The sequence below is a fragment of the Danio rerio genome, chromosome 8 (genome assembly GCF_049306965.1).
Source record: "Danio rerio strain Tuebingen ecotype United States chromosome 8, GRCz12tu, whole genome shotgun sequence".
In the NCBI taxonomy this organism is placed as follows: domain Eukaryota; kingdom Metazoa; phylum Chordata; class Actinopteri; order Cypriniformes; family Danionidae; genus Danio; species Danio rerio.
Genome location: NC_133183.1, coordinates 4,017,937 through 4,029,314, shown reverse-complemented (window position 1 = coordinate 4,029,314; position 11,378 = coordinate 4,017,937). Strand labels below are relative to the sequence as shown.

Genomic DNA, 11,378 nt, shown 5'->3' with positions numbered 1-11,378 from the left:
TCAGTTCATCAGGTGGAATGCCAAACAAAGCAAATTATGGACTAAGCATAGTGAATATAGTTGGCCAGTAAGGAGTAAGCTTAGGGCACATCCAAAACATGTAAGACAAATCTGCTTCGCCTGTGTGACACCTTATACAGACCTCGTCAATACAGCCTTTTATATAAACTGTTAAACACAGTAGTTCAGCACTTTCTCCTTCTGTCATTCCATTATTATTACACACAACTCAATTTTCAGATTTTGTTCATATAGTTTAGTTTTATGTTTGTATTGTTTGGGTTTTTACTAAAATCTGCTTCAAATTCATGTCAACAGCTCTTTTAGGAACATTATTCCCATGAAAAAAAAAAACATAACATGTTCAATACTTATTTTCCCCACTGTATATTATTATTATTACTATTATTTAAAATAGCTCATTTCTATTAGAGTATGTTTAATATATAATTCATTCCTGTAACGTAAAAGCTGAACTTTCAGCATCATTACTCTTCAGTGTCATGTGAGCTCTCAAGAAGTATTCAAATATGATGTTTTAATGCTCGATTTAGTATTATTACCAATATTAAAAACAGCCGTGCTGCTTTCAATGTTGATGAAAACATAAAATAACAGTATTTATTGAAAATAGATGTCTGTACTGTCACTTTAATGTATCCTTCGGCTATGATTTCCTTTACTTACGTAAATTCTTTAGTTTTTCAACCTCTGACTCATGTCGTTATGCATATGCTTTTAATAGGTAATCATTGACAGAGTTTGGATTTCTATTCAGGTCTTAAAGTAATAAAGTAAGTACACCCAATCTCATTACACATCATTTGTTTTTAGAAACTGAAATAAAAGCCCTTCCTGTCACTGGTAATTACCCTTGTATCTCTGTTGACTTTGTTAAGTAAACACTACCATCATCTATGTATGCAAACAAACTGAATTAAGTGTACATTGCATCCTGAATCGCCAAATAAATCTGAATCTAAAACGTGCAGCTCTAATAATGCATTTAAATGATCAGTAAAAAAGGTGATCAGTAACAAGAAAAAGGACTTTTATTACATTATTAGGCTTAGTTCTCTATGCATGGCTTGGAGAGTCCTATTAAATACAACGGAGAGCAAAAACAAATGCAAGAAGTGACCAGCAGAGAGCGTCAGTGCAGCTCTATCAGGTTCATTAACGTTTTGGCCATTATACTTTACATAAACCACAATAACTTACCATATAAAACAATAAAAACATCAGAAGATACATAAATAAATAGTCAAATAAATAATGCACCCTGAACACAATATCAATGTTTCAATGCACTTTGGCACACACAAAGCAAAACAAACCAGATTTAATAAAATAAATACACAGTAATGAAGCTATAAATATAATCTATAAACTAATAAATAATGATAAATAAATATGAATCTATTTAAAGACATCATATAAAGCAGGTTGTGCGGTGTAATGGGTTCATTATGACAGAAATCAATCAAATATGGCTTAAATAATCAACACTCATCACATCAAAAATAATAGAAATACAGTAGAATTATAAACACATCAGGTCAGAAAGGTTAGCATTACTCTATATCTGCTGTAGAGGTGTGCGATACATTTTTAAAAAGCATATTTAGTTCTTTGATAACAATAATTAGTGTGTGTGTTTGTGATGGTCTTGGCTGGTCTTGGAGAAATAACCTCCAGTAGGTTTTAATGAATCAATCAGTGACTCAAATGATTCTTTCAAAAAATGATTCATTTTTGTTTATAATGTACTTTAACTTAATATTAATTTGGTTAATTTGGTTTGTGATGTCTCTTTGGGTATAAATGACACTTTTGCTTGTATTATTATTACTAAACTATATCATTAATCATAAAAAAATAAATTAATAAAACTTGGATATTTTTGTTCATTTGAATATATACTACCTGACAAAAGTCTTGTCGCCTATCCAAGGTTTAGTAACAACAAATAATAACTTGACTTCTAGTTGATCATTTGGTATCAGAAGTGGCTTATATGAAAGGTAAAGGCCTCTAGATTACACTTATTTGACCAAAATAAAATATGATCATGCCTTGATTTTGAATGATTTGATTAGGACAGTAAGGTCTGACTCTGCTGAGACAAAAGTCTCGTCACTGAACAGAAATAATGTCCAGTATAGAATATAAAGTCCTGCTGCAGTGGAGACAGAATGAATATTGTGTCTGACTCCATCATGAGCTTGGAGGACTTTTAATTCATCTTGAACGCCTCCTCCTTCATCTTACCCCAGACATGCTCAATAATGTTCATATCTGGTGACTGGGCTGGCCAATCCGGGAGCACCTTGACCTTCTTTGCTTTCAGGAGCTTTGATGTGGAGGCTGAAGTATGAGGAGCGCTATCCTGCTGGAGAATTGTCCCTCTCCTGTGGTTTGTAATGTAATGGGCAGCACAAATGTCTTGATACCTCAGGCTGTTGATGTTGCAGATCTCTCACACGCCCCCATACTGAATGTAACCCTAAACCATGATGTCTCCTTCACCAAACTTGACTGATTTCTGTGAGAATCTTGGGTCCATGTGGGTTCCAGTAGGTCTTCTGCAGTATTTGTGATGATTGGGATGCAGCTCAACAGATGATTCATCAGACAAATCCACCTTCTGACAGTTTTACAAATGATCAACTAGAACTCAAGTTATTATTTGTTGCTCTTACAACTGGCATCCACGACAAGACTTCTGTAAGGTATTGTAGGCTCATTCTGACTGCATTTAAGGATCACACAGAATGCATTTTTATAATACACTGCACTATTTTTCAATTGTTTTTCTATGTAAACACATTTATTATGTTCAAGTTTCACATCTTTTGCAGTGCATTTCACATTATCAAGTTTAAAGACTTTCTACTTTCACAAACTTTGCAAGAGTGCACTTGCATTGTGATGATATTATATTGTCATTCTGGCATTATATAATGAGTGGCATAAAAAGGTCTTAAAGGGCACCTATGGTGAAAAATCTACTTTTCAAGCTGCTTGGACAGACATGTGTGTAAGTATAGTTTATAGACCATCATATTGGGGTGATATAAACACACCCAGTGCTTTTTTTTTTCCAATGTAACAACATAAAAACGGTGGACCAATTGGAGAGGTTTTCAGAGCGACAGCAACTTGAAGGAGTGTGGTCCCCTCGCCCACCAATATTGATTGACAGGCGAATCACCATATCCTCAGTTTCTTGTTTCACGTCCGCCATTTTCAGCGTGTGACTCAAAGTGATGTCACTAAAGGAACACCCTTGCTCTATTTTTAGATGTAAGGCTCATTGGGCTCAAAACAATATCAACATTCACCACATGATCGCTGTAATCGGAATTATTGTTTGTAACTTTAGGTAGGTTTGCAAACATGTGTACTTTTTATTGCGTCTACCTTAAACTTCAGCCGTTTGCATTTCTCACAAACACAGAAGCTCTGAACTTGCCTGCAGGTCGCACACCAGATCTCATTGCGTGGCGTGACGCCGTGCATTTCGAAGTTCTGGGCGTGGGTTTCTGTCGGGGTGCACGCTTCGGGTCAGCGGCTGGGCGCCACGGGTAGCAGCTGACCTGGGGCGTCGTTATGTTTGCCCAGGTTGAGGACAGTGTTTGGAGTTCTGGAATGCATGGCGCTGCGTGGCGCGACGATTCGGGACACTTCATGTTTCTGCCGCGCTACTGAGAGTGTCTGGTGTGCTGCGTCGCAGCTTCGATTGACACATCTGGTGCCTCAGTCAAAGTTAAATCAGTGTGCGTGGTTATTAGTCTCGGTATACAAGCTCGGCACTTGAAACTAGCACACAATTGGCTGTAAAACTATACAAATACACAAATGATTGTGTACTCTCTGCTTGGTCTGCGTTTGAGTCGTACATGTACGGCTGAATGCTGATCCTAGCTTAGCTTCTCCCTGTCTGCCTGTCTGTTGCAAACACAGAACGTAGGAGCTCTTGGCTTCGCCCCTTGTTACGTTGAGCGGGAAGCGGAAACTAGTTTTCATGTGAAGCAACACGCCCCATAAAACAGCGAGCTGTGTACACGCCCACCACATGACACTTTTGAACAGATTATAATAAAAACATCTGAACTGTATGTTGAACTGAAACTAAACTGGCACACTCAGAACAACCATAATATTAATATTAAATCATAAAAAAAGGGGTAAACTATGTGCCCTTTAAAATTACAATAATATTGTTTATCGCAATATATTTTGGTGCAGTATATCCTACAATGAAAAATAGATATCATGACAGGCCTAATTATACAGTCAATGCTTACTTTTGGATACTCAAGCTGTGTTTTTCCAAAAAGCGTGACATGGTATAGACCTTTTTCATGGCTGCTGCATGGAGGGCGCCATAGCGACCAGCGTCTTCCGGTAGAATGCTAAAAACTTCCGTTTACAGCGTGTACAACTGGTAATTTGCACTCCGAAAATGGGTTTCAATAATGTTTTTAATGGATAACAGAGTGTTTTTGTGACACACAACTTAGAAATGTGTCTGTTAAAGCCGTTATAATCTGTCACATGAGGTTCAAGCGCATCAGAAATACGAGAAAAACGTTCTCCTAGTTCACGCGTCTGCCGTCAGAAATACAGTGTGTCAGCCTGTCAGCTCAGCGGCTCTTTAACACACAGAGAGACAGAGAGAGAGAGAGAGAGAGAGAGAGAGAGAGAGAGAGAGAGAGAGCAAACCAGAGTACTGGCATGAAACGTAACAGGTATGAAAGTTGTGCAATTTACAAAAATGACAGATAAAAGTCTGTTATTGATCCTCTGCTGCTGATTTGCTGTTCATTCTAATCGCGAGCCGTTTGTGTTTTATTTCGTGTGTTGTTTTTACCACGGTTTGTGTTTTTCTGTCATTTCGAAATGACACTAGCCTATATTTTCACTTTGTCACAGTTATTAAATCAGTGTGTGAGTGGCACAGTACAGGCTACGTGTGTGTGTGTGTCAAACATGTTGGTGAACTACATTAGTTTGGGCTGGTTATATATTTGAAATAAAGAGAAAACGTTGACTTTAGCGATGACGAGGCTTCATTTAAACTGCAGAAGATGCCGTCTGACAACGAGGGGAAAACGCCTCACAGCAGCTGTTTTCCATCCTATTAGATCACATTTTTTTAAATGATCAGTCCAGGAGATGCTGCTGATGGACAACAGTGTTAGTTCAAAGAGGATAAAAGCAGGTAAAATAGATTAAAACTATCGTTTCAAAGCTGTCCAAATGTGACTGTTTACATGCATCAGCTGCCGACCGGAAGTTCTTCGCATTCTCCTTGCGCATACACGCAAAGCATAATGGGTAATTTTGCGTTCCAAGAAAAAGGTCTATATATTTAATAATATCAGCTTGTACATTAGTAAAACATATCGCACACCTCTAAAACTCTCCACATTTCTGTAAATCATGTCAAATTTTAAGAGACCAGCAAGAAGGCATTACCACGCTGTCAGCTTCCTCATGCAAGTACAGGTTTTCCAAAGAGGAATTTAAGGCTAGAGATCAACAATCATGTTCTGAAACATGTTGACTTTTAAACAATATTTTTTTAACCTGTAGACTTCGTTTGGCGTGAAGCGCTTTACATTTCGTCCATCTACATGAGATGCAGTTAAGGCTGTGTTTAATTCATCATTTAGGCTTCTCTAGGAAACTAATGAGTGCAAATATATCAACTTGTGAAGGTGTATTATTTAGCTTAGTCCAGTGATGTCCCGAATAGAGATCATTCTGTGTATATTGAAGGCAGAAAGACATTCGGACTGACCCCAGAACAGTTTCTAGTGCAGTAAACAAGCACATGCATGTGCTCATAATGACTTCCAGGCATATGTGAATGAACGATTGAATATGATCAGCTCTGAGGTTTGTTCTGTACTGCAATGCTAATGAGTGATGACATCATTTAATATTTCATGTTTACTATTAAAAAAAGAGGGACGGGTCATATTATTACTGTGATGACTTGCTTTCCATTTAGCATCGTTCAATATTAATGAGCCCATCTACACTAATAGCATCATCAATATTCAAATAAAGAGAAAAATGAAGCCCATGTCAACACATGCACACATAACACACAATATATATTTTGTAGTAAATAAATGTGGATTGATCTCGGTGATGTCCATGATTTAGTTTGGCTGTTAAAGCTAGAATCAGTGTTGAAGTTGTGGAAGAGTGTGTGTGTGTTTGTGTTTAGCTCAGCAGCTCTAGATATGTAACAGGCACCTTCCCCTTCTGGTTTCCTCTCTCGCCAATCAGCCAATCAGAGTCCATTCCAGGCATTGTGTACACGGTGATGAGCTGAGCGTCCAATCAGAACACAGAGGAAAAACATTCCATCAGTTCAGTCTTATTTGTCTTTCCTACTTTTTTTAATTATTATTAAAATGGTTTTAACACGTTATAATTATTTTTAAATATTTTATTTCTTTGTTGTATTTATAAGAGTATTTTACTCTTATAAATCTCGTTTTAACACATTTTAAATTAATTTTTAATCATTTTAGTTCTTTGTTGTTTTTATTTCTTATACTTTACTTTTAAACCTGTTTTAACACATTCTTAAAGTTAGTTTTTAATTGTTTTTTTCCCCATATTTTATTCCTTTTAAACCCATTTTAATCGTTTTAATATTTTATACTTTGTTTATACATTAAACCCATTTTAAAACATTTTTACCTGTTTTTATTCCTTTTAATAGTTTGCTGTTTTTATTTATTATACTTTATTCCTTTTACACCTGTTTTAACACATTTTACCTGTTTTTAATCATTTTGTTGTTTGTTATTTTTATTTATTATACTTTATTTCTTTTTACACCTGTTTTGACACATTTTACCTGTTTTTAATCATTTTATTGTTTGTTGTTTTTATTTATTATACTTTATTTCTTTTTACACCTGTTTTGACACATTTTACCTGTTTTTAATCATTTTATTGTTTGTTGTTTTTATTTATTATACTTTATTTCTTTTTACACCTGTTTTGACACATTTTACCTGTTTTTAATCATTTTATTGTTTGTTGTTTTTATTTATTATACTTTATTTCTTTTTACACCTGTTTTGACACATTTTACCTGTTTTTAATCATTTTATTGTTTGTTGTTTTTATTTATTATACTTTATTTCTTTTTACACCTGTTTTGACACATTTTACCTGTTTTTAATCATTTTGTTGTTTGTTATTTTTATTTATTATACTTTATTTCTTTTTACACCTGTTTTAACACATTTTACCCTGTTTTTAATCCATTTAATAGCGAGTTGTTTTTATTTCCTAAACTTTATACCTTTTACAACTGTTTCAACACATTTTTTACTAGTTTTTCATAATTTAGTTTATTGTTTTTATATCTTCTACTTTATTCCTTTATTCGATTTTAACCTGTTTTAACTCATTTCCACTCTATTCTTGTAATATTTTGAACTCAAAATCTCAAAATCATAGGTCCGAGGCACTCGAAAAATAAGTGCAAACAATAAAAAGCCTTTATCATGGCAATTATAAAAAAAAAAAAAAAAAAACAGCTTTATATTTCACTGCACACACTTGCCTTCATCAGGTTTTGCCAAAACACATATGTGCGGTGCACACCTACACTGGAACTGTAAGTAGGGACGGGATAATAACCGGTTTCAAGGTTTACCGCAGTTAGGAGAAGTAAAAGTTTTAAAACCACAAACAAAACTATTTTATATCATTCATAAGGTATATGTAAGGTCATTTTAACATACTTTTATGACTAAAGACCATTTTGAGGGACGTAAACAAAAGCAATGGTCCTAACCTATTTCCTGTTATACATTTTAAATTTATATAGCATCAAAGAATTCAAAAAGGTCCACAAATTGATAAATAATGTTATGGCAGCTGTTTTACCATAATATATGATTGAATTGCCTCTTTCTACAGTTATGAAATAGTTTGGCAACAAAAACAAGAAATGTTCATGGGTCAATGACATCACCACATTGAAATGGTCTACATTATGTTGTTTTGTTAGGGCAACAGTATTTCCAGCAGAAAAGGAGCCTCCACATCAAAATCTACCTGTCAGCGCAAGATTCAGCAAACATCTGCGAAACAAATCGCTTATAAACCAACATCCAAGGCTGCTCTAGACTTGAACAGTGCAGTGACTTTACTTTATATCCTCAGAAAAGAAAGATCAAGCTGTAAAGAAATCGGTGTTTTTGAAACTAATGAAGACAGCAGAAGCCAATCAGTAACTTTATTATTTAGCCTGATTACTGCTGCAAAATATTTCAAATGTTTCTTAAAATCAAATATATTGTGTTCAATGGGGGAAAGTTGTTGTTTTTTACCCAGACATTTAAGGGAACATATTTTAGAGCAGTAATCACTGTGATCCAAGGTTATACCTTCAGAATCTTACACCGGCTTATTCCTAACCGTGAGACCAGTGTAAATTCACACCCCTAGTAAAGTGTTTCATTAATGGAGGTTTTAATTCTAGGTCACATCGTTGGTTGCTCTCACCTCATCTGCGCGCAGTGAGAGCTCACTGGAGTCTGCGGCAGTGTAGTCGTACAAGACTCGGGCTTTGCGTGTGCCACTGGCAGGAGGCTGGACCTCCTCAATCTGAAGAGTGTCTGAGTCCAGCGGAGACGGAGAGTTCAGCAGGTCTGACGGGCTCCCGGACGGTTCACAGTTCACCTCCAGAGAGTCAGGACACCTTCTGAGAGACAGCAAACACCATCAGGGACATGCTGACTACTGAGAGGGGTTGCACAGATTAGTCGATTGGTAGACTTTAATGCTCTGTCTTGATTAGTTGCACTACAGATCACATGATTTTTGATCTAAACTACATGGCAGCCTTAAGTTACAGACAAATGTAGGTTCACTGAATGAAACTGCCCTCGTATGACTGAAATTAATTGAAATGTTATTTTTCTTATGTCAGTGTGAATGATTCACATGAAATTTAAATCGTCAGCCAGTTACATCAAGCAATAAACCTCACGCAGTTGTTGGCCAATGGCGTTTACACAACACTAAGGCCGTACTCACAGTAGGTACAGTTGCCTTAAACCAGGCCAAAGCACGCTTGTCCCCCCTCCCGTCTCCCCCGACGGCCTGCATTCACACCATAAATGGGCCTCGGCACACTTACGTCATCTCTGCTGCGCTGTTCAGTGAGAAGCACTCTCACCCAGTAGCACAGTGGAGATTTCTCTAGTTATATCGTTTCAGTCGTTTGTTATGCAGTGACATGCAGTCAAATATTTCGCCAAAAAGTCCTTAGGGATGCGGGGACACGCAGTCAGATATTTTACCGGACAGATCTGCCACTTTTGGCGCTCATAAAAAATCATAAAGCCCTCGTGCTGCAGGAATGAGGAGGTCTGCTGAAGGCTGTCGTGCAGTGTCGTGCAGCTGTCGTGAAGTGAGGAGTTTGCGTCTTTAATAAACTACGGCAGTTTGCGTTCACTGAACATTAAGAATGATTAATAAATCCATATGAAACAGTCCCTTAAAAGTCACGTCTCGCTTTCAGTTTCGGGCTTTGGCGCGTTTTGCACTCACACACAAGCGTACCGCACCAAAGCCCAAGTGAACCGTTCTCAGGCACACCTCTTCCAACCGGGCCAGGGCCGGCCAAGTGAACCGTGCTTAAGCCCGATTCAGCGCACTCACACTTCTCAAACGATCCGGGAAACGGGCCTGGGCACGGTACGGATGCCATAGTGTGAGTAGGCCCTAAAATAGTAATGTAATTGGCTGTTGTCCTCTGCGATGTGTAGATGCTGACATGTTTTGTGAATGAACTGTGAAGTTGTGGCAAACTTTATGTGTAAATATCATCCCAGGTGAACGGGGTGAAGATCCACACAGTGAGAGGAGACGTCTGATAACTAAAATGAGCAGAAACCGCGAAAAGGCCTGAATTGAGCAAGACTTTGAGCAGCTTTTTGACACGCACATAAGGGTAAAATCTGTGTCTGAGCAGGACTCTTAAGCCTGGTTTATACTTCTGCGTCGAGTGACTGGCATGACCCACGACACATGTCTTGCGCGGTGTCGTGCATTTTGTAACGTACAGTCTGGAGGTAAAATTTTGTTTTGATTCTTAAAAGGGGTCTGGGTTCCTTTCTGCATGAGTTCATGACCCCTGGGTCCAGCAAGTCTGTGTGAGGATCCCTGGGTGACAACTTCATTATAACAGGACATTTCGCAGACTGTCCCGGCTCTCTCTCTGTCCGAACTTCAAATGACGTGGCAGATAAGATTAAAAAAAAGGAGGGAAAACCCATTCTTTGCCTCAACTTTCTGCCCGCACACAGACATTCCTCAATATTAAACAGACATTTAGAACCCAAAATTATTTGTTTTAAGTACACATAACTTTTGTAATTTGTGTACTCCCTCATATATCCTGTACGTCTTGTACTTTTAACCCTTTTAACCAGTTAAACTCTGCAGGCCCGGTACTGGGTCCATGACTTTATTGACTTTCGCTTTAAGATTTAAAGGGCTAGCATTGCAGCAGACCCCCGTAAGTGGTTTAGTTTGAAAGTGTAGAATTTATATTTTATGCACATTTGCATCACTTTGGTTTTTATTCACCTGTACAGAAGTTATTTACACTTAAATACACAGTATTTTGGATACCCGAGCTGGGTATTTTACATTGGTTCATTTTCAAATTTTTCATATGACACATGTACAAGTTATAGCTCAAATGAAAGCTCTTTCCGGTGCTCATATGGTTTTTGCATTCCTTTTACTAAATTATATTCACATATCAATTATTAATACATTTATGATCAATAAGCAGCCCCAGATAGCACAGGAGGCTGTCATCTCTTACCTTATGCTGTGTGCTTCAGGGCCATTCTCCTCTGTTTTTGAGGTGATGTGCATAAGTAATCCTTTTATATGTCTGACGTGGTCCAAACACAGTGAATTATGTTTGATCAAACAAAAGAATACTTAATAGTTGTGTGGAACTGAGCTAGATTTGCCATTCTTTTATCTAAACTCTTTATTTCCTTGCTTGCTTTCTTTTCTGTCTTTGTTGTTATGTTTTGTACGTTTGTTTGTTAGACTAGTCAATAAATACGCGTGTGCTTGACGCAGAAGTATAAATCAGCCTTTAAAAGAGTCGGCTTATAACCTTTGTCCTTCTTGCATTATGTTGTTATTAAATTAGTTGCCATGAATTGGTGTTCTATGTACTGATAATGCATGCATTACTTTTGCACTAAAGATATTTGTTATTGTTATTTTACAGTCTTAGTAGTATCAAGATCAATGTGTTGACTGCATTTATGTTGCACTGAAATTAGCCATTGCTAATGTTG

At 37.1% G+C, this 11,378-nt stretch overlaps 2 protein-coding genes across 8 annotated transcripts in view; one reads left to right on the top strand and one right to left on the bottom strand.

Annotated features, from left to right (window-relative positions):
- Positions 1-11,378, top strand: part of acaa2 (acetyl-CoA acyltransferase 2) — a 654,279-nt gene that overhangs the window by 364,570 nt on the left and 278,331 nt on the right. The gene's annotated exons all lie outside the window — the stretch shown is intronic.
- The window catches only part of sh3glb2a (SH3-domain GRB2-like endophilin B2a), a 59,255-nt gene that overhangs the window by 20,116 nt on the left and 27,761 nt on the right, over positions 1-11,378 (bottom strand). For 2 of the 7 annotated variants that reach the window (XM_068222906.1, XM_068222907.1), the window contains 2 exons: positions 8,551-8,746; positions 1,037-6,348 (listed from right to left, as the gene is read on the bottom strand). In XM_068222906.1, coding sequence (XP_068079007.1) covers positions 6,241-6,348; positions 8,551-8,746 — 304 coding nt within the window. In that variant the 3' untranslated portion in view covers positions 1,037-6,240. Of the gene's footprint in view, positions 1-1,036; positions 6,887-7,286; positions 8,788-11,378 lie in introns of those variants that run through there. The other 5 variants (XR_012383635.1, XM_017357304.3, XR_012383636.1 and 2 more) reach the window with 5 other exon arrangements.